The 24,323-nt window shown below is 42.1% G+C and overlaps 1 protein-coding gene across 1 annotated transcript in view; it reads right to left on the bottom strand.

The window, feature by feature from the left end:
- Positions 1 to 20,654, bottom strand: part of Mtmr10 (myotubularin related protein 10) — a 53,439-nt gene extending 32,785 nt beyond the window's left edge. The window contains exons 1-6 of the mRNA XM_021167676.2: positions 20,471 to 20,654; positions 19,913 to 19,973; positions 10,671 to 10,807; positions 8,685 to 8,757; positions 7,925 to 8,067; positions 334 to 424 (exon numbers count right to left, since the gene is read on the bottom strand). Coding sequence (XP_021023335.1) covers positions 334 to 424; positions 7,925 to 8,067; positions 8,685 to 8,757; positions 10,671 to 10,807; positions 19,913 to 19,973; positions 20,471 to 20,530 — 565 coding nt within the window. The 5' untranslated portion in view covers positions 20,531 to 20,654. The remainder of the gene's footprint in view (positions 1 to 333; positions 425 to 7,924; positions 8,068 to 8,684; positions 8,758 to 10,670; positions 10,808 to 19,912; positions 19,974 to 20,470) is intronic.
- Positions 20,655 to 24,323: the final 3,669 nt, after the last annotated feature.

The following is a 24,323-nucleotide window of genomic DNA, read 5'->3' as shown; positions in this document are numbered from 1 at the left end:
CATATTTTGCCAGAAAGTTTGTGGTTTTCAACTATCTTTTGGTTTTCTGTCAGTTTTAAAATTCAACTATGGAATACAAATAGCTAGAGATCTACTGAGCATAAAATACAAATGAGTGCCTACAGGTGAAATAGGTGCTTGGACTCCTGTAAACTGGTGCTCATGACTGTGGTCGTTTCTCAAGAAACTCTGAGAATGGCTCTTTTATGCACTGTGTTTATTTCTTAGCAGCTACAAAGCTAATAACCCTACACTCATTAAAACACTAACAAACATACAAATAAAGTGGACACATGTAAAGTTAGTCACAATATTTAGTATTTTCATATTTACCTGAATTGTGGTATTTTTTCCCAACATATTCAAATGCAAAGAGTAGCTGGAGGTCTGTTGGCTGGGAATAATGAGCTATTGCAAGGCATACCTAGGAAAAATTCTACATTTAGAATTTGAATTTAACACACTTTCTTAAATGAAATGTACAATAAGGCCTTGGTTGCTGGGAGAGTTATCCTGGGGCAGTGACTATGGATACTATTTACATGACTTTCTGTTGACCTAGAATATGAATGAACTACTTAAGGCCAAGTATCTCATTCATTGTTCTGTCCCCACAACAATGCTTAATCTTTAATTAGTATGCTGTAAGTATTCAGTACATTTGCTGAGTTCATTTTGTAAGTGGAAGAACTTTATCTGGTAAATAAAACTTGAAGGCTAAAGAAGCATTCTCCAGAATGACAGAAACATAATAACCACTCAACAACAACAAGACCCCAAGTTTCAATTTCAGTGGATTGGAAAAAATCTAAAGTTAGCAAAATCTATATTTAGATAGAGGTAAGAGACATGGCAGCCCAGAGAAGCACATGTAGAAAGTGAAATGGATTGAGACTAGACAAGCATGGCCAGCAAACTGACCAGTCACGGTGAAGTCAGAGCTCTATAAGCACTTGCTAGGACTTGTGTGAATTGTTTCTTTTCTCATAGCCTCAGTCTCCTAATCTGTGAAATGATGGAGATTCCTGTGCTGTTTTAACACTAACAACTGAGCAAGCCTGGCCTCAAAGGAACTCTGTATATGGAAATGCTATTATTCTCAAAAACTACTAGAGAGAATGAAAGACAGTGCCCCACGCTCAGAAGCTGTGAAAGAGACTGAGAAGGAGACCATCACCACCGAGTAAAGAGGGAAAGACATCCGAGATGTGTGTTGAGCAAGAAGGGTAGATGGCCTTTCTCAAAGTGGTTGTTTATAACTGAGGTGTGAAGATTAAACAACAATGAAACGCTTTTCAAATAAGAAAAGTTAACTGTTAGCTCATTTCATAGTAGTGGTATCTGGAATGAGTTGATGAAAAATCTATTAACCATTAAATATCTGTCAGCTTGTGGCTTAAACTATATTTTAAAGCATCTTCCAGATAATAACATTTCCCATCATAAAGAGTCAAAACATAAAACCAAGAAGCCAAAACTTATGGTTAGATTTTTTTAACTAAAGGAAAAGCTCCCTAAAACGTTTATTGCCTTGGTTTCTCTGTTCCCAAACACAGAGCATCCTGTAAGGTCCCACTTACAATTCTATAAGACTGCCCATATTCCTCTTCGCAATTCCTAGTCTGTACTCCAATCTGTATATTGTTTTGTGTTAGCGGTCACCTTGGCAGAACCCAGACTAACTGGAATGAGACTCTGGATATGCCCTGATAGGCTAGATTGGGAAGGTCCATCTTAACTGTGGCAGAACCATTCCCTGGGCAAGGGATCCTGCACTGTGCAGGTGCAGGTCTCGTTACTATGGTATGATGGGAGCTGATGCTTACTCCAAGCTCCTGGTGACTTGACTTTGCTGCTAGGACAGATTATAACCGTGACAACTGTGAGCCAGATAACCCTTCTTCTTCGAGTTGCTTTGGCCAGTGTAGTTTACCACAGCAACAGTGTAGTTTATCACACCAGTGTAGTTTACCACACCAACAGGAAGAGAAACTAAGACAGTCTTCCTTGAAGGACTTCCAGCAGCAAAGACTTCTGCAGTCTATGCCCTCGACAAAGTTTGCATCTCTTCTTATTCCTTTGGGCACCAGGTTTACTCCATATACAAACACTGTATTTTTCACTATGAAATTTTTATGACTGCTCTATTTTGCTAGCCAGAAATATCTTATGGTACCTCTATGGACTTCTCTGAATTCTAAAAATTTATACTTAACTACTGTCTCTAAACTGTGTTTTTTGCTAATTGTTTGTCTGTCTTGGCAATCTGCTCAGTGAACTTGGTTTCCATGTCATTTGCATAGCCGCCTTCACAAGAAAACTCTTACTTTTCCAAGGTTCCCTTAGTCACCTATGGCCAGCCCGCATACATTCTGCCTGATCCTCTGTATGCTCACTGCTCCTCTCAGCCTGCCATCCTTACGTATAAACAGCCATGTCTGGTCAATATGATTCTTACCAAACTTTCCTTGTTGGAGCTCAAGAAGCTGAAACTTGTGCATGCTGTAGCATCACCTGTGACTTTCTAGACAGGCACTGTGTCTAGTGATGACAGCACTGAACATGCCAGTAGACAGATCAGTTATTGGGATAACCATGAAAGTGCTACCCACCACTAACTAGTCTACTGTGTTTTCTAATAAAATTAGAAAGCTGCATATGCCCCTTTACACAGGAGAAATTCACAGATCACTGATGGTGGAACGTATGTTTATGAAGCACAAGAGCATAGAGCCTGTGTGCAAAGCAAAACCCAACACAGCCTGTTTCTAAGGCTCCCTTAAAATGATACAGTGGCACATTAGCTTAGGAAGCAAGTATGTCAAATAGCCGTACACTTAAAGACAATAAGTAATATTGTGAAATTGGAACTTGGCTCAGTGACTTCCATGACAGCTGCTTTTCTGATAAGGAGGGAGCTTATAGACGAAACTGAATTTGCTGTTCAGAACTGTAATTGCAGGCATGCATAGATTATTGTCTGGCACAGGGAGATGTACACTTGCCTATCAAGAGGACAGTCATGTTGCCAAGAAGAGAGAAAGCCAGATGCACATTGTTTTGCACTCTTCCCAACACACTGTTTTAAAAGCCTATGCTCGAATTTCTAGCTTCTACTTGTAAGGGACTTCTTAAGATCTTGTTTGCATGTAAAGTTATTCTTATTATATAAATATTCCCTAATTAATAATTTTCAAAGGAAAAACCCAAGGTAGATTTATCTTCAATGGAAGCACAGCACTGGAGAAATCAAATGCAAGAGATGATTAATTTCCAGCTTATCACATTTGCAAACAGAGTTTCCTACATTCCCGTGGCTTAATGCCAAGAAGGAGTGTCAGGTTTCAGGCAAAAATGACAGCCAGCCAGGTGTGCTCACACCTGCAATCACATCAGCATTTTGAAGACTGAGACAGCATTGCCACTTTACGGGCCAGCCAAGGCTACAGAGTGAGACTGGCTTGGGAAAACTGGGCCAGTGGGGCAGGCTAGTTCATACAATGCCTGCTGCTCAGACATAAAGCCCAGTTTGATCTCCCAAACCACAGCAAGAATGGAGGCCACGTGTCATTCAGAGGTGGGGAGGGGAAGACAGGCAGGTCCTTGAGGCTCACTGGCCAGCCAGCCTAGTCTGCTACTTGGCAAGCTCTAGGTCCATCTCAAAAAAAAACAAAAACAAAAAAGAAAAAGGTAGCTAGCTCCTGCGGTTGACCCTAGCCCACACAGACACAGGGCAGTACTGAGGGCTTTGGTCTTTGATTTGGTTTTGTTTTAAAGAGTTTGACTATGTAGCTCAGGTTGCCTGTAGATCCCCTGCTTTCCTTCTCCCCAAACGCCGGGGTATTTAACCAGGCCTGGCTGCCTCTCCAACGTTGTTCCCCTTTTGGTGTTTTTGTTTATTTTTTAATTGTGTGTGTGTGTGTGTGTGTGCCTGCCATGTCCACAGAGACCAGGAGACAGCGTGAGAGCCTCTAGAGCTGGGATTATAGACAGTCATGAGCTTGCCTCACATGGTCTTCAGAACTGAACTCGGGGACTGTGTAAGAGCAGGGGTACATTTTACCTACTGAGCCATCTCTCCAGCCACTTTCTTTAACTAGATTAATGAAATGTATTTGTAACTGAGAATAAAACAGAGTCATCAGATATTTAATTCAATAACCTTTCATCAATTTACCTATGTATTTTTAAAGTAATAAATCATTAAAGATCATCTTAAATATTGTAATAAAAATCCCTTTTTTAAAATATCTCAGTTTTGAGCAAGGGTATATCCAAAGGAAATGGTGGTTCAAAGCTGCTATAAGGAAAATGTCAAATTATGTATCTTCAAACTCCTTCCTATGGATAGACCTTCACCAAGTTATTCCATTATTTCCCATGACAGCACAAGAATAGCAAAGATGAGCAGTGCTATGCTACAGCTGCACCAACTAACCTAATTTAGTCATGACACAATTGACAGAGAGCCAATTAGACAGCCAGCAATTATTAGGGCAATACTTGACAAAATGTGAATGAGTGAGCTATCAAGTATTCTGAGCCTTCTTATTTCAAACAAAAAGTAGAAGCCCTTTCATTATTTCAAAACTGATCCATGGTTCACGCAACACAGAATGCCAAGTATGGATCTGAGCCATTTAAAAAGAACTTAACAAAAGTCAAAGCGTTTCCATAGGGAACTTAGCATTAGAGATTCCAGGAAGCAAATAAACAGCCTTCACTTCCCCACTGACGCTCACTGCATTCTGACTTTAGAGAGGGTTTCACTGTGCTGCTTACCCAGCCTGGAACTCCTGGCTGTGGTCAGGTAACCCTTCTGCTTCAGCCTGTCTTTGGGACCATAGATACACACAGTCATGCCCAGCTGAAAATGCAGGACTCATTGTTTTTCAGAGATGGAATGTCAGTTTGTAGCATAGGCTGACCCTAACTCACTCTAGAGCCTCTGGTTGCGTGGTACCAAGTAACTGGGAATACAGGTATGTGCCATGGTGTTAGCTCCCACGGAACTGACTCAAAAACCTTCACTTGAAATGAAAAACCCAAGGGCTGGAGAGATGGTGGTTAGAGCACCAGCTGCTCTCCCAGGGGACCCAGGTTTGATTCTCAGCACTCCATGGCAGTAACTCCAGTTTCAGGGGATCCAGTGCTCTCTTCCACCCTTTAAAGGTACCAGGAACACATGTGGTACAGACAAATATGCAGGAAAAACACTCTATGCATAAAAATAAATTAAGAAAGCCCAGTAAGCTCTGGTACCCACATATAACTCTATATTCAAAACATGTAAACCAGGGAAAATTCTTCAGCTTCATTCCCTGCTTCCCTTTTTCCCTTCAGTTTTCCTATCACTGCACAAAAGAAAAGTGATATATCTTTCCAGCCTCAGGTAATACTTTGTTTTTGTTTTTTTTAAAGACACTGTGGCAAAAGATTTTTGTTAGAAGCTAGGCTTTGAGGGAAAACATAAAAAGGCCTGGCCTGTTTGGGTGGAGGGACAGTTCAATGACCACAAACAAGGGATGGGTACCCTAAACTTACAGGCACTTCCTGTGCTTGCTCACCAGTGACTGTCCACGGGCACAGTACATCACGCTGTGACTGTCCCTGCACACTCAACCATTCCTGTCCACCTTGACTAAATCCCCACTCTTTAGGGAAAGAAGCTACAGCTTGCCTATCTTTCCCAGCTTGAAAATCTAGCACAGTGTGAATGAGCTATACCCCCAACCCCAACACACCCTGTGCTGGAGGGTTTTATGTCAACTGGACACAAGCTAAAGTCCTCTGAGAGGACAGAGCCTCAATTTAGAAAATATTCCCATAAGATCTCCTTGTAGGAAAGTCTGTAGGATATTTTCTTAGTTAGTGTTCGGTAGGGGAGGGCCCAGTCCACTGTGAATAGGGTAACCCTAGACTGGTGGTCCTGTGCTCATAAGAAAGCAGGATGAGCAAGCCTTGAGGAGCAAGCCAGTAAGCAGCACCCTCCCATGGCTTCTGCATCAGCTCCTGCCTCCAGGTTCCCGCCCTGCTTGAGCTCCTGTCCTGGCTTCCTTCAGTGTTGGACTACCATGTAGAAGTATAAGCTGAGTAAACCCTTTCCTCCCCAACTTGCTTTGGATGTGGTGTTTCATCACAGTAATAGAAACTCTAACCATGGCACCCCAGAAGAATGTGAGCAACTGAAAAATGAAAACTTCCTCACAGAGTACACACCAAAACATAACCAACAAGTTCTCTAGAACAACCAAAATGATTATGACTTCCATTCACTGAACTCGTCATCTGAAAAATAGAGTAAGAGTGAGAGAGCTTTAAACTTTCTGACAGAAACTTAGGCCATCTCTGGATTTCAAGGTAAAACACTCTCACTTGATCTCATGAGTCCTGTGGGAACCCTACTCTCAACAAGCTGTGCATCACAATGATCAAGTTTTCACTGCTTCTAGCTTCTGTGGTCAATGAAATTATGAGCGTATATTTAAGCTTGAGAAAATGACTTGGTTAAATATTTTACATGCAGTATTTTACTTAATCAGTCCTGAAATCTTTCTATATAAGAACAGGCACAATGAATGTAAAATGACAAAATCAGAAACAGCAGAATCCCACCACTGAGAAGACCCTTAAAGTTACCAGGCTGAATGTTCATGATAGATGGTTATGTCAACTGTGGATAAAGACACTTGCTCAGATACACCGCTGTCACTCAGGTCAGCACCAGCAGCCATGCATTCTTAGAGAGCTATCTCATGCTTGCGTTCCACACATCTGCCACCTCCTCACCAGAGGATGTGAGGACAGCCAGCTGCCTTGAGATATTTCTGACAGCCTTAACTGGCAACAACAGGAATTTTCCTGCAGTCTACTGAGCATGGAAAACAACAGCACCCATGGTAACCTAGCTTCAGTCCCAGGCCATCGGGAAGGACACTGCTGCTCTGTGCCTGCTAATGGAGGAGCAGCCTTTCTCCTAGGGATTCTCTTAGCTTTCTTTCTATGTCTTCTGCATCAAACTGAACAGAGAGGCAGGTGGCCTCCAGGCTTCATTCTCCTGGCAAAGCTAAAACAAGGAACCAAAGAAATGGTTTCTGCTCTTGACTTACTCCACGAATAAATAAGAAACATTTCTTAAGGGGAAAACTGGTCAATCAAAAGCATCTGGCCTTGAGTTGCCCCTGTACCACCTATTCCAGATGAATTCATTAAGGCTTCTTTAAACTACCAATAACCACTAGGCCCCTCCTACACCTACCCATTTACCCAATCTGTATGAAGCCAGAGTCTACCTTTTACTTTGTTCAGAAAGTTCTCTTATCCTAAAATTAAAGCCTTACTAATTGTAATGATAGTAGATCTCCAACTTTTTTTCAGCCAAAAAAGGAACTGGCTAGTAGCGGTCATAAAGAAGGAAATATACTCATTTCTTCATATTTATATATACATACGCACGCATATATGTTTATGTGTATGTGTGTATATGTATATATAGACATATGAGTCTTTGATATTTTAGCAGCTGATAAAAAAAATACCCAGATTACCTTAAAGTATCTATGAACTTATACAGGAAAATAGTTCCTTTAATATGTTTGGCTTTAGTTTTACTTGAAGATAGCTAATAATAACTTCTAAAACTCCTAAGCAATTAAGACATGCACACATGGCCAGGAGAGGCTTCTGCAGGTAAGGGTGCTTCCAGCTACGCCACAGAACTTGAGTTCTATCCTTAGGATTCACATAGTAGAAAGAAAGCCCACCTACAGTAATTGGCCCTTGGACAGCCACATGTGTGCTTGTATATATACATACATAACAAATAAATGAAATGAAGAATACTTCTATGTAAAGAGCAACTTTCACTGATTAAAAGTGGTGAAATAGTGTAGAATTCAGAAACAATACAGCTTAACAGCATTACCTTCTTGGCACTTTCAGGACCGGACTCATCAAAGCGAAATCTGACAATTCGGAAATCTTTACAATAAATAATTAATTCTGTTGGATTGAATTTCAGCTTCTGATTGGGACCTAGGACTTTCTGTTTCCTCTTGTGGTCATTCACTGAAGAAGAAGAAGAAATAAAAGTGACAAAGTTCTTTCCTGGTGCTCATTTACAGTTCTAAACTGCTTCTCAGCAGAGATGAGTACCATGCCGCCATTGCTGGAGCAGATCCATTGCTGGGGTCCTGCCTTTTCATAGCTGCCTGAGGCTCCTAGAACTTTGGAAGGTTGGCTCTAACTCTGAGTTTGGAGATATCTTAGAGTATCTTTGCATTGATACACTTAATGATTTAATTTTTAATTAAAAAGACAATACAATTTATAAACTAAAAAAAATTATATCTCCATTTTACAAGAATGTCTTGATTCTCAGTTGAGTTCTTGGGACTTACAAAGGAGTAAATGTAAAAGTTTTTATTTCTGTCTACAGAAATAAAACTCCAACTCAAATATTTGAGACCTTGGCCCTTTAAGGAATACTTCTGGATTTCAATCAACCATTAGAGGCCCATTCCATTCTATGAAATGATCTCACTGTGCTTTCCAGGCCAGACTTGAGCTTTGGAACTCAAGTGACCCTTCTGCCTCAGCCTCCCAAGTAGCTCCCAATATCCTATGTGTGGAGCTATCACACGCAGCTTCGACTTTTAGAGAGAGCACGTGCAGAATCTACATACCTGTGACAATCTGTTCAATACATGTCAAAGGGACATCATGTTCTCCAAGAAGAAGGTTTCTGTAATGGAATTTCTGAAATAAAAAATGATATTGATATGAATTCTTTTCTCAATGGCATCAAATTGGTAATAACAAGCCTTATGTTAAATGTATTAAGAAATTCAGTATACTATTGCCAAGGGGCACAAAAACCTTTGCTGTGCAGCAAGGACCATCCAAAGAAAATGGCATCTGACAGCACAGGTCAGTTGGAAGCTGAGGTAGAAGATATGTGTTGTGATTTTTGAGGCAGGGTTTCACCAGGTATCCCAGGATGGTTTTTAACTCCGGAGAACTCTTTAGCCTCAGCTGGCTGAATGCTAGGATTATGGGCACAGGTCACCATACCTAGCTCCCACACTTTTATTCTAACAGAAGGAAATTAAAATGTACCCCACAGTGCTACTGTAATATCTGAGAGATGTAATGTGATCAATTATTTCATAGGTAAACAAGTACATACCTAGTTTAAGAAGAATCTGTCACAAGATAATGAAAGGGGGCTCTTAGGTCATCAGATTTTAAGGAGTAACTCACATTTGAGTTCTGTGATACAGAGTTAGTATGGGAAATGACTTTCTAGAACATAATGACCACAACATTGTTTTAAAAGAGATTTGTTTTGATTTGAGATAGGAGTCTTCCTCCAGTTCACTTTAAAACTGTGATTCTCCTGCCTCAGTTTTCCAAGTACAATAACCTTATAAAAAGCTTTGGGGCTGGGGATGCAGGTAGCAGCTCTGGGTTTGATTCTCAGTAACACATACTATTCTGGCAAAGTGGAACACTTCTGTAATCCCTGGGTTCAGGAGGTAGGGGTGAAAGGTCATTCTCAACCACACATGGAGTGTGCAGCTAGCCTGGGGCACTTGAGAGCCTGGAAAAGGTGAGAAGCTACTCCAGGTAAAGGTTTCCCCAGCTCACTGAATGGAGTCTGCGGCCAGAGACTCTTCAATGAAGGCAAAAGCAAAGGAAAAGCTTACATCCACATCAGGTGAGCTGGTATGCCTGCATACCCAGCATTGTTAATGCCTTAAGTTTAGTCTAAATATAATTCAACAGATTAACACATACATGAATATACAGAAAATATTGAAAAATTAGTGAATGACTACATGAAATAAAATACTTACATACAGATCACTCAAATAAATGCTTGTGTTATTAAAGAAACATTCAATCAAATTTCTGGGAAAAAGAGCTAGTTAGTTAAAAAAAAACAAGCAAGCAAACAAATAAATCAGTAAACTGTTCACCATTTATAATATCATATGCCAAATAACTAAGTTTCTCTCATGATTAGTCAAAAGGAATATTTTAAATATATTTCTAAAAATGAAGGAAAAAATAACTTTCCTATTTAAAAAGATCTATAAGCAGTAATCCCAGAGGATAAATAAAGCAAACTGACTTAAAGTCATCTCACTAAGCTTAATATGAGGTGTAATCAAGTATTGAGAGGTAGAGGCAGAAAGATCAAGGGTTCAAAGGCAGTCTGAACTATCCAGGGGGATTCTGTAGAGTGGAACCCCGCCCAGTAGCAGAGCATGTGCAAAGACCCTAGTCTGGTCTCTAATATTACAGCAGACGGGACCAAACCAACAATCACATAACTCACTCTACTCCTCAAGCAAAGTTGTGACATTCTTCTTCACTGTATTTTGATTTTTTAAAATTATTTTTATTAGTTCTTTAAGGATTTTGTACAATAGATCTTGGTCATATTCATCCCTCACTCACCTCCTCCCAGATCGGTTACTTCTTGCCTAAACACACAAACTTGTGTCGTCTTGCTAAGTCGATCAATTCCACTGTTTACAGAGTGTATTTCTAACAGTAATGCATTGCTGATGATTCTTACTATTTTCCAAATCTTTTATTATATAACAGTATAGTCTACTTACAGTTAAAGTCCTAACATAATTAAACAGTACACAAGCAAATACCTGTAATGGCATTGGGTCATCTGTGATAAAGGAAATTTTGAAGTTACTGCATATCAACTTGCCCCACAAATCATACTGGCTCGTGTCTGTTGCGATGCATTTTCTCACAAAATTGACTTCATTTACAACAATTTCTCCTAAAAAGAAAAAAAAAGAAATCACAGTGAGTCAAACACTATACCGACAATCCTGAAAGCACTGTGTGAGCTAGCAGAGGACTTCGTGGCTGCTGGTGGCTGAAAGAATGACTGTGAAGAAGAGCTGCCATGGCTGCTGGCGTTCGTGGGCACTGGAGTATGGTACAAAATGAGGCCCCAAAAGCTTTGGGGTCGGAGCTGACAGAACCAGCAAGTTGGCCTCAGCTGTTCTGCTGCCTCTAGTTAGCTAGCCCCCAAGGCACTCCTGAGACATTTGTGATGGACATCTGGGTTTATTAAGATGTGACATTCACTAACAATCATGTCTTTGATCATTTTGTAAAGGATGAGACTCAGCATCCAGTTTCATCTGCTTTAAAGTACACTTCATGAAATCTTTGCACTCAAACTGTGACAGAGTAAACAATAAAACTTTAAAGTCAAGCTTGAGTTAAAAGGAAAGACTGGAAGAACAAACACTGGAAACCCCAGCAAGGGCTCTCACGTGCCGTGGAAAGGAGTAATTTCTCCAAAGGCATTTAGAACGTGATCATCACTTTAAGATCTACAATGCAATGAGACAAGGCACATTTTAAGCTATCAGCCTCTTTGGTCAATGGCAGAAAGCCAGGATACAATCTGTTTTGCACTTTCTATTATCAGAAAACTGATTTCACAGTGATGCCCAGAACCTGTTTGCTGACAATCCCCAAACACCTCATTCATGAAGAATGGAACTTTAGTCTCAAAACAACCCTCTCCAACAAAAAAGCTAACAATAAACTGAGTGACAATGAATAAATTTTACTCAACGCTCTTAAAAATTCATAAGGCTAATTTTAAGAACAGCCGCTAATATTTACTTGAGGATTTAACTCATAGACTCATGTCAAATTCCTGGCTCAAATCACTTGAGAAAATTTCCATCCTGAATACAAGCTTCTTTCACATGGCTTCAGGCCCTGAATGCCAAGTCCTGCTCAGCTGTCTTTCTTACCCTCCCGCTGCAGCCACAATGGCCTTCTGTGAACCCCTTTTATATACCACACTGCTTCCATTTATGGGTCTTTGAACACACTCCTGTCTTGGAAGATTCTTTCTTTCAGACAGTGACTGTGCTAAAGAATGCCTTAAAATAAATCTTCCTGCCTAGATGAAATTTCCCTAATCACAGCACTATATACTTGTAATTAATTGCACTGCTCATCACAGCTACAACTTGACACACGTTTACTTATTACGTTTATTTTTAAGTTCATGCTTGCCTCAGTCAGGATTATATATCTAATGATGGGAGGAAATAGACATTTGCTGAAACTGCAACGCATGCAACAGTATCTACTACATGTTGGTGGCTCTTAAGAATGTGCTGAATAAAGGACTGAAATCCACTTAGTACCTCTGGTTTACAAAAAAAAGGAATAAAACCAGCGATCTGAGTGGATAAAAAACATAAATTACTTATAATCATCTCACTGAATCAGATGTGGCAGTGTAACCCAGCACTAAGGAGGCAGAGGCAGAAGGATCCAGAGTTCAAGACCAGTCTGAGTACACAGTGAGACTGTCCCTAAAATGCAATAGATGGGGACACAGCTAAGTGTTAGAGCATGTACAAAGACCCTAAGTTAGACCAACAGCAAAACAAACCAAGAAATAAACTACCAAACTTCCTAACTCTATTTCTCTAGGAAGCCTGTTCTCTCTAGCCTAGTTTTTAATGTGAGTGAGGGACATTCCCAGCAGACAACCAGCAGCCGTGGAACTCACGCTGCTCTGAGAGAAGCGGGACCAGTAATTCCTCTGGCAGCCAGCTGAGTTGGCAGGTGAGGACTGTTTGGATATGCAAAGGCAGAATATAATCACAGAACTGCCACGGCTGTCCCCCAACACACAGGGAACAGTGTAATCTACGATTGGTGGCTACTCAGTGCTTGTCCTGATTGATTCTTACACCACCACTCTGAAAGAAAGGCAGATGTTTTCTCTACTACAAAGATCAGGCACTTGGCACTTAACAGGTTAAATCATTTTCATACTCCTAAGGCTTTAAAGACAGAAATAAATGTGAAACTTCACGTGTCCTTCAGCACCCATGGGGCATTGGCTCTCAGACCCTGTAAACCTAACATTATATACATGGTAGGGCACTGCATACAACTTACCCACAGTCTTTAAAGCATCCTGGATGGTTTGAAGTGCCTAATAAATGTATGTGCTATGTTGCTACACAGTATTCAGGGAGTAAGGACAAGAAGACAACTCTGTGCTTGTTCACTACCTGTGATCAGAGATTTGCCACCAAGAGTCGGCTCATTCCACACATATGGAACCCAGTCACAAAAGCATTCTGTCCTTGTTTCTACAAACTTTCCTAAATGGACATGTGTTGTAGTGACTTGGAATAAGTACCAACATTGAATTAAAGACTCAATGTTGTTCCTAACTACATTCTAATGAGAAACAAATGTAATTTTCTACAATGCCTTCCACAGAGAGCTTATCACCTGCCTTATCACAATCTGGGCTACTGAATAGTCAACCACTTTTCCCAGTCTTAGCTGTCAATTATAAGACTCTCATAACGGAACTAATTATTTCTGCTGCAGACAGAAGTCACCTTTTTGTAACCCAAACGCACATTGCCCATCCCTCAACCGATTTTCCTGAACTGGGACTTTGAAAACAATGCTACAGAAAGTCAGGAGCCACAATGAAATAGGATTCATTCACATTTGCATGCATGTTACACTCAGATAAAAACCACCTAAAAACAACAGTGTCCAGTCACAATGCAGGATCTCCTGAGACGGGGAGCAGAAGCACTCATGGTAAGAAACGGAGAAAGAACTTCTGGACTAGGACACCATGTCTGAGCTCGAATTATCTGTCAATTCATTCATTCATTCTGTCTGTCCATCCATCCACCCACCCACCTGCCCATCTCTCCTCAGCCCCACAACAGCCCTTCTCTAGCCACTGGATTCTTACCCATGCAGCAAGAGCAAGGCAGGCGACTGCGAATGCAGTGAGGATGAGACACAGGAAGAGCGTTGGTGGGTGGCGGCTCCATGGGATGGGGAACCACAGCCCCTGGGCTACACGGATACCTCTGTAAATACTCTTTTACTGACATTTTATTCTTGGGCTGCTTTTGGCTGCTTCATAGGACAAGGGCAAGACTGAGTACTTGTAACATAGACTTATCCCAGAAAACCTACAACATTTATTGTGTGGCACTTTACAGAAAAAAAAAAAAAAAAAAAAAAAGAGAGAGAGAAAGAAATGTAAAGAGAATAGTCTCCAAATGGTATAGAGAGGAAAATTTTTAATCTCCAATATCAAAAAGGATCATGTATGTTGTCTTTAATTCCTCATGCAATTAAAAAGGCAATATATGTCTGGTAAATAGAAATAAAATTTCCCATAAATTGCAGGCTGGAAAGTAGTTAAGGGTAAAATCTTCTGTAATTTAGCAAATGACTTAAAATAGGAGGACCAATTCTCCCCAGTTCCCAAATACAGAAAGCCTTCCCTGGGCATGGGGCTTACAGCACTAAAAGACAGTATGGAATGAGCTGCACCAGTGATTCACCCTAAAGTTTTATAAGTTGTAACTGCAAGTCTGAGCTATGTATTAGGTAAACAAAATGTGTGGTACTGCCATCAGTAGTGACCCTACAGGGCATACACAATACAAAAAAAAAGGCCTATCATCAGGTATCACACCCAGTAAAGGCAGCACACAGTGGGAGCAGCACACAATGGGAGCAGGACCAGGGTTCCAGTGCAGGTCTTAGGAAAGGACCAGGATTCAGTAGTGAACAGGAAAGTGATGTACAGAGTGTGTGGTCAGAGTAACAAAGACCCAAATCATGAATAAGGTATCTGGGAGGCAGCAGAGAGCCCGACTAACTGAAACAAGCATCAGTGCCTGGGATCACACAAATTAGTAAGGTAGAGTTTATTTAAGAAGCTTAAGCACCAGTGGGAAGACTGTATGAAGAGTTAGCATCATGCTGGCCTGAGGTACTTAGCAGGAGCATAAGAAATGGGCAGCTGTAAACACAGGATGCCTCCAGGGGATGGTCAAGCCTGGTACTGTGGAAGTAAAATCAGTCTGTTGTCTAGGTAGCCATCTTTGAATGGGTATTATATGAGTTAAGAGACAGTTTTGTTTTATGTTTTGCCAGAGAGTGGCTTACAACCCAACAGAGGAAATGAGACTTAGGGTGAGGCAGAAGACAAGAATGATATCGAAACTGCACAAACAATGAATATGTATAAAATAAATTAGGATAGCTGCATACCAATGACTGTTCTCAGTTTTGTGGATGCCCTGGTCTGACTACAAAAGAACTGTTAATTAGGGCATGCGTTTTCGACCTACTAGCTAATCTTTGTAACTCTAGTGCCTTTGGTTTTGTATTGGGCAAGAGAAGAATGAACTGAGCTGACACAGGGCTTTCAGAGCAGTGGCCTAGGCTTAGCTGACACTCAAAATTCAGATCACAAACATTTCCTGGGAAAGCTTGCTGGCAGTCCATAGTGAGCCCCAAATCTGACTTAGGTGACTACCTTGAGCCCTCACAAGCTTTGTTATCCACTACAGCACTTTTCCCAAAGATCAGAAATTGTGTAAGGGCAGAATCTATCTGCCCCACCACCTTCCAAAACAAAAACAAACAAAAACCCTCTGCCAAGCAACACTGGCATACATTCCACACCTGCTGAACAAAGAAATCCATTATAGTTAGTCACTGCATTTCAATTTTCTTCCTCCCACCTCCAGGATGCTTCAAAAGATCCCACCTCAGGGAGGGAGGAGAGCAAAGGTCATGGAGCCCTATCACTGCAATCTTAAATCCCAAACACAAAGCTAGCCAGTGGCACTCTACCAGCCACTCCTCAGCAAGGCCAGCAACAGGAAATCACTACCTCTGAAGACATTCCACTTTCTTTCTGGCAGCTGACACTGAAAGTTCTTCTTCAAGCTGGGTCAAAATCTGTCACTGTTGTGAGAAAAGCTGAGCTGAAGACATGGCTCTTTTCAAGTCACTAGAGAACCTTCTCTTGACTGGCATTCAGTCTGCCCTCCACAGTTCCAAAGCATAAATCTGAACGAGAAAGTCACCAATGGAGCGAGGTGGGCCGTGCTGCTTAGTGGCTAACAGCACACACAGTATGGGAGGCAGGCACAGCGAATCTCTGCCTTTGCAGGTTATGCAACACTGGGCAGCTTCCTTAATTCTTGCTAGGAATTCTCTCACCTGTCAACTGAAGGCAAACTAGTACCTTGCCTGACAGGGCTGTTGTGAGGATTGACCTATAAGGTTTATCAGCCAAGGATGTGAGCTCAGGTATCAGAAGCATGCCTGGAGCAAGGTTAGCAACAAGGACATTCTGTGGCTCTGAGTTAGCTGGATATCAAGGGCAGCAAAGCCCAAAGGCCTGCGCACTGTCATGCTAGCCCCTCAGTGTTCTTCCTTCGTTGGCATGGATTTTCTGGAACTACAGTACAGGTAGCACCGCCAAACACCTTCCTTAGTGTGAACCTGGACATATGCATGTGTGGGAGCAGAGCTGTACTGTGAGGACCGAATTATGGCTGTGTAGAGTTGGGTTAGAACAATTTGTCAAAAGGAGACGTGTTTTGAAAGATGGTGGGAGGACACCTATACAGACAAAGTAACTAGTCATCTCTACACGGTGCTCACTAAACCGTACTCATCCTGCAATTTCCAGTTTACATTCCAAACCATGTCTATGCATAAAAACAATTTAGGGGGCCAAAACAGAGTTCCTAACTTTGTATATCAAAGAAGTTAGGAGGTAATCTCAGTGCAATTTTTAAATCAAGTATCTTCAAACTGATGAAAAAAAGCTCTAATTCCTAACTTTTCTTTTGACTATGGCCTAGCAAAAACACCACTTGAGACTGAGAGCACAATGGCCTGGAGTGCCAGCCCCCAAGGGTCTGAGACCACGCTAGACAATATTATTTCAACCAATCAGATAGATAGACAGATAGATAGATAGATAGATAGATAGATAGATAGATAGATAGTGATAGATAATTGCCCTAAACATCACTCAGGCCCTGCCTGGAATCTGGGAACCACTTATCAGACCACAACCTCCAGATTCACTATACTTCAGGAAACTCTCCCTTCTACACAAAACCTGGATAGTGCTCATATGTTCCCATACACAAATACATACAGAGTTACAGACTTGACTACAATACTCTGTACTTTCTAAAAGCATGGGATGACTGACATCTATACATAAGAGAACAGGATTCATATAATGAGCTAATGACAGAGAGAAGCCGGCTCAGATGATAACTAAGCTGACACAGTACTTTACTCCAATTACAGGTTCAGATGTAATTCTCATGAGATGTCTAGCATGAAATAGCAGTGTTTCTCTTGCTCCTAAACCCAGGAGTTGGTTTCTGCATGCAGGCACACCTAAGGTAACAGTCTGAGCAGGGTGGGGTCCTACTGTTCAGTCATTCACTCAGTGATAGCATAGTGTCACATTTCAGGCACTGTGTTAAGGTAACAGGATCACAAAGCTATATTTGATACAATCTCCATCTCAAAGAGCTTCATGAATCAGGAAAGTTGAGAATTACTAATATAAACCAGAATCTGAATTCAATTACTCATCATTTTCTTCAATTTTCTTTACTTAATAAATGATGGGGACCACTTTAAACTTGGCATTGGGGCCCAATGGAGCACATGATCAAGGCCCACAAGTAAACAATTGATTTTGTGTTCTAATTTTCATCTGCTTATTGAATTAAAAGTTCAAACTTCGGGCAACTGTAGTAGGATATCCTTGGACCCAAGGCAGTAAGCCAAAAGGCAGTGTATGATACTATATCACTAACAATTACTTCTTGTTCTTGGTACCTGGCTAAAGAAAGCCACAGGAGACTTGAGAACATTTTCTCTTGCCCCCAGTGGCAATGAAGGGCAGAACTGTATTAGCCAAGCCCTCAGTCAAAAGTGCTCTCCTAGCTTAGGTCTTTATAGTTTGCTCGCTGTCATTTTTGTGGTGGTGGGGACCAAACCCAGTGTCTTGTACATGCTAAGCATGGTAAGCACATACTCTACTATGAGCTAGAAGCCGCATCACCCCAGCCTAGGTTGTTAGATCACAATACTTCCTATTCGTTTTCCAGATTACACATGCAGAGTACTATGTTGTAGGCTGAAGAAATACAACTGGGGTTTTAGCAGTAATTGCAGATTTGACATTAGAGTTAAGGCAGGAAAGGGAGACCAGAATGGGAGGCTCAGCCAAAGCACAACCTCAAAGAGCATTGGGAAAGTGGGTAAGCATTGGACAAGACGGTAAGAACAGCAGAGGCTAGGCAAGGGGCAAGGCTTTACAATTCAGGAGCAGCCCAGTCTTCTGTAGATAAACAGGGAGCAAAGAGAAACTGGACATCAATCAGGGTTATCATTCAAGTCAGCAAGTTTCTTAATGGGCATTGAACAAAAGACACTGTTATTTCTACGAAAAGTATACTACTCACAGTCAGGAACTGGGGTTAAAATCTTCCCCAGAAATGGTAGTAGTAGTAGTAGTAGTAATTTCAAAGACTAATTCTTCATTAAGAAAATTCTTCAACCATATTCATAATCACACTTTTCCTAAACATAGCTTAAGTTTAAAAGCTAATTTAAAAAATAGCTAGGACTACATTGTTTTTTAGTGTCAAAGCACAGAATTGCTGAGGGGAGAACTGGCTGTCTAAAAACCAGTTCAAAGCAAAGGCAAAGTTCAACAGCTTCCAGACACTTGGTCAACACGCATACTGCTTCCCTGGCTGTCTCTGCTGTGCCTACAGTGGCAAATACCAACACAGAGCATGCACAGGGGCAAGGGTTACTCAGTACTGCTGCAGCTCACTCTCAGGACCAGCAGAAAGGGTTCATCAGTAAACACTGAGGAGAAGACACCAACAAAAGCCAGAAAAAAGATAACTCTAGTAGTCTACAAGAACTTTTAAGAGTTGGCATCTGCCATACAGAACCAGAGGCTGACGCTTTAATTGTTCATCTCTACTACACATTTTAAGTTCCCACACTTGTGAAGTCTTAGCTCTCTTATTAAAGGGATGAATTTGAGATTTTTTTTTCTGACATACAAAACTGGTATTTGATCATGCTTTAAGCTTAAGACAGATAGGCCTTCCTAAATGTCTGGTTATTTGCCCCAATAATCTTATTAAAACACCGACTTTTCTTTAAATATTGTGTAATTGCTACACAATTCAAAAATAGTAATCAAATAATAGTTTTTCTACATTGTAAAACTGTTTTCTATGAATCCCTACTTCTATTTGTAAGGTCTCCATCTAAGGTAAATTTGTTCTTAACAAATGATTTCCAACCTGAGGATGACCCTAAGAGGCACGAGCACACACACACACACACACACACACACACACACAGGGGGGGGGGGGGGGGTGAGGGATGCCTGGAGACATCGGTTGTACTGAGGATGTTAGCAGTTAGCAGAAGATGGGGGCACCACTGTCATGGAACTGATAGAGGCCAAAGAGGTAGGGATGGCTGTCAGCTCAGGATGCTTCTCACACAACAAAGAATTGCCCAGCCTGAAAGGTCAATAGTGTCTCTACTGGGAAACAAAGTTCTAAACTGAAACAAGCAAACTTGCAGACAGCTGACAACTTCAAAAGCCAATTACAGAGTCAGTAAATGTCTGCTAAGCTTTGTCATTATCTTAGAACACAGACATGCTTTTCATACTTTCAAAACACATTAAAATGATTGGATTATTAATCATGATTTCACTAGGTGGTAACACATATGTAAAGCAAAAGAACTTTCACTACCCAAGCAATTAGATTCATCTTTCAAAGCTACCCTTTCAGGAGACAGAAAAGAAATGAGGTAGTTATGCTCTTGAAAGTCTATTGTACTTTAAACTTTCTGAGACAAACATCAATTATGTCTAGCCAACTCTCTGGAGAAAGTTAAAAATAATGGAAAGGGAAAGAGAACTACACAATACTATTCCGTACAATCTCAGTCCAAGGCACATTCAAATTCTGAAATTTACCTGGCAAAAGGACCGGCTCCAGCTTTTTAATCTTCGGTTCGGAACTGATCTTATCGTCAGTCTGAAATACAGGAACAAAATAAAGCAAAATCCAAACACCGCCCTGTCACAAGATACTAAGACAGATTTTCTAAGTGATGACACATGCAACAGACATATATCCCCTATTTAAAACTCTTTCAGGTCCAAATAGAGATCGTTTTAGGATCCTCTCGTCCACTTGAGAGCCTCACAATAAACATATTTACAACAGCCCAAGCCGCTTTCAAGAATTCACAGCTATGAGACAGGTAAGCTCTGGGAGGTGTCCACAGCGCTGCAACCATCTGGCAGTCACCGCAGGGTCGGTGCCCAGCCCCGAAGGAAGGAAAGAAATGCAGCTCCGGACCGTCCTACGATCTCGTCACACGGCAGGTCTAGGGACCGCAGGACTTCGGCCAGAGAATGGCCGCCGCCGCGGAGCGCTACAAGTTTCTACTGCGCCCGTGGCTCCCGGGAGGCGCGCTTGCCGGCGACTCGTCTGGGTCCCGAGCCGCCCGCCGAGTCGCGAGCGCTTACCTGGGCCGGCGGCAGGAGGTAGGACCTGAAGCTGGGTCTGGGCGGCTTGAGAGAGAACATGGTGCCGCCGCCTGTGCGCCCCGGCCCTATGGCCGGCCAGACGCCTCCCGGTTCAGCGTTCCCGGTGCAGCTGCCCAGGCCGGGTCTGCGGCCCGCCCCGCCGGGCGGACTGACGGGCGGGGACGGACCAGGCAGAGCGCCCGCCCGAAATAGGCGGAGCCGGGCCGAGCCACGCCCATCCCCGGAAGCGGCTCGCGCGGAGCTGCAGTCAAAGCTCTCGGTCTCTAGGCGGTACTGTCACGGAGCGCGACGCTGGAGTGGGGCGCCACGGGGCCCCGAGAGGCCATCTTGAGAGCGCGCTTCTACGGAGGCCCGCAGGGGTCATGGAGGCTTTCACGGGCCTACTGCGACTCACGAGGGTCATGCGGGCCTCGCAAAGCTGCAATGGCCTGTGGTGACCGGTGTGCACGGTAGCTGCTGTTCTAGGACCCGAGTCCTCGGGCATCTGCGATGGCTGCTATAATGTTAATCATCCCTCCTGAACCACTAGCATCGTGTGTGTGTGTGTGTGTGTGTGTGTGTGTGTGTGTGTGGTGCTGCTGCTGTTGGTGTTTGTTATTTAAGCGAAAGAGTTGCACAGACCCCCCCAGCACCCCAAGACTCACGACTACAGTTGTCTGCGTGTTGAGGGCCATCCACACTGGAACACCCAAAGATCTAGGCTTCAACGTTCTCAAAGGAGGGAAGATTTTTCTTTCACCTCTTGCTACCAGTTGATTTAACCACTGGTTTCCTTGAGACTTGGCTTGTGCTGAGTGCCTGGGACAGATGATACTGGCTGGCAAACCAGAATCTCCAGTTTAGTTTTCTGATTTTATTCTTCTCGTTAAACTTTAAGTGAAAAAGGATATTAAGCAAGTTGTCTCCCCACGCCCCTTTCCATCCTCATAAAGATGCTATTCAACAGGTAAGTTATCAGAATTCCAGGGAGAGAAGACCCCGTCGCTGGTGAGAACTAAACACTGTTAAATTTCAAACCCTGGGGCTAATAGGTCTTTAACATATAGCATACCTGGCTTCCAGGTTCTCTCAGCATCCCTTAGTCCCTAGCTTTTATGGGCCCTATTATGGTTAGCATACCCAACCCTCTACCCATGAACTCTCCAACCCAGGGACTGGGCTGCCCTTCCCCCCAGAGGCTCTTCTCTATAAAATCCAGCCATTTTGGTTATTTATTGACTGATCCTCTTTCACCTTTTGCCCTCTTGGCTGCTACACCTTCTTCCTCTCTCTCCTCTCTCCCTTTCTGCCCTGCTCTCCTCACATGGCTCATGGTCAAGTCTACTCTGAACTCTCCCAGATTTCTCTGCCTCTGGCTATGATCTCCCTTTATCTACAAAAAACTTTCTACTCCACCATACCAAAGAGTAGTCATGCCTTTCTTTTCTTTCCCTTTTCCCTTCATTCATACAGTAGGTTGTGGAAATGAGAATCTGCCACTTAGCTGCAAAGGACTGCCCAACTTCAGCACAGCATAGGGTATGTCTAGATTTGTTGTGCCTCTGAAATGAAGTAGACTTTGATGGGAGGGGGCCAGTGGTATTCCATGCCCCTATACTTTGAAAAATAGTGGTCCAAACTCAACATTTTATTGTGAATGTCAGAGGGAAACTGACATGAGCCCAGAAATCACAGTCATCATGCAGACAAGTGCACTGACATCACTAATACTCTGTGTGTGTGTTCTCCAGCTTGTCTTGGAGTCAGAGCCCCGAATCTTTCTAGCTAATCTGTTTATAACACTTGACTGTATTTTGACATGTAAATTCAGTTGAACTACTCATGAAAAAATACTGGTGCGTATTTAACTTTCATGACGATTCTGTTACTTTTCTACCTTAAATGGATCTACTCCCTAAAAGTCTTCAAACACTTGTGCTCTTTTGGGGGGAGGGGGTGTTGTCCATATTTTCTTAGAATCTGCATCTTTTATGCATGTCAGCAAAAACTGAAAAATGGGGGAACTCCAGATTTGTTATTTTTCTGGATAATTTTTAAACACCATATTCTGCATATCTAGTTGTACTAGTCCACTTAGGCACTTGGGTTACTGTCTGACCTGCTGCTACTGATTCCTCTCTGGCTGAATTAGGCTGCTCCAGGCATCCTAGTCTAGACAACAAAAATGTATTATTTCAGTGATGGAGTCAGAGAAGCACAAGAGCAAGGCTCTGTAAAGATGGATTTTGAGTTTCCCTTCCCTTTTCTTTTTCTTGCTGTGCTAGCAATTGAACAGAACTCCAGACTCCCCATGTACTTAGCAGGTGACTTATCACTGAACTGTAGCCCCCAACTCCTTTATTGACAGGGTTTTACTGAGTTGCTGGCCTTGAACTTGAGCCTATCAGTAGATGGTATTAAGGTCCTGTACTACCAGACTCAGCTTCAAAGACGTTTCCCACCAGGGCTCCCAGTATCTTTAGCCAATAGCTCCCTTCTTGCTATGTTCTCACAAGGGGGGGACTTTCTTCTTAGAACATTAATCCTATCTGATTAACACCCTGACTTTTTGTCTTAAGGCCCTGTCTCTAAGTATGTTCTCATTAGGTGTCAGTGTTTCAGAGTGTGCTTTTGGGAGTTTGGAGTGACAGAAGTCAGTCTGTTGATAGGCTTTGCAGCCCCTTCTTAGATTCTCATCTTCACTACTGTGTTTGGTGTATTAGACCATCCCCAGCTTTGGGCTTTTGTGTTAAAGTTTTAAGCTGCTTGTCTAATTATACATCAGTTTCCATTGTTGATTTTTCTATATTAGAGAACACTGGCATTCCCTAGAGAGATCAGTTTTTTTTCATTGACAGAAGAGAGAGAGACAGACAGACAGACAGAGAGAAAGAGAGAATATATTTTTTTCTTGAATACCTATTGGGTGCTAGATACTTTATGTTTTATTTGGTCACTCATTCAATCAGTTAACAGATTTTTATTGAGTGCCAGCTTTGTGATGGGCCTGAATCAGGACTCATAAGAGTCCAATGTTCTTTAGGTTCATGGCATTCTACTGAAATGAGTAGAAAGAAAGAAAAAAATGTATATGTATGTATGTATGTGTGTGTGTGTATATATATATATATATATATATATATATATATATATATATATAAAGCGTGTAACATAGTTTAAAGGTACTGTAAAGGAAGTTAAGAATGGAGGGAGAGGAGTAATTGTATTTATCAATAAAGATTTAGGTTAAGTCAAGGGCGGCCTTACTGCATCGATGGCATCTGAGCAGAGACTAAACGGAGTAAAGGCGAAACTTAAGGTCAGCAGCACGAATCCCCTGAGGTTAGCGTCTGAGGCCAGGATGCCTGAAGGAAGCAGCCTAAACCAATGGAGAGGAGGTCAGAGGGAAACAACAGCCCAGGCTCTAGATCTTCAAAATTGGAAACTGAGCTGAGAAATGACAGTGACCTGACTGAGTGTTTTAAAAACAGCCACTACTGGGGTGGCCCTGCATGGGCAAGAAGCTAGGGCTGTGGTAACAGTGTACATACAAGTAAGAGACATGGCTAGAACCGGCTGTACTTGATGGCTGCAAAACGATGCCTTTGGCTGGGTATATGCTTTTCAAAAAGACATGTAAGCATTTTAAAGTGTATTAGAGGATAATTCAGCAAAGATGACAAGCCACAACAGTTCTTTAGTCCTCATAAAACAGATAAAACAACAACATAGTAAAGCAGAGGAAACAAACAGAAAATCCCCAGAACCACCCAAGAGAAGCATCAGCAACATATCTAAGGGAAATTATGTCCTCGGGCTTTCCAAGATAGAGCACAAGACACGAACAAGTTCA

The sequence above is a fragment of the Mus caroli genome, chromosome 7 (genome assembly GCF_900094665.2).
Source record: "Mus caroli chromosome 7, CAROLI_EIJ_v1.1, whole genome shotgun sequence".
Taxonomy (NCBI): Eukaryota; Metazoa; Chordata; class Mammalia; order Rodentia; family Muridae; genus Mus; species Mus caroli.
The sequence above is the reverse complement of the archived record's forward strand: the minus strand, read 5'-3'. Positions and strand labels throughout refer to the sequence as shown.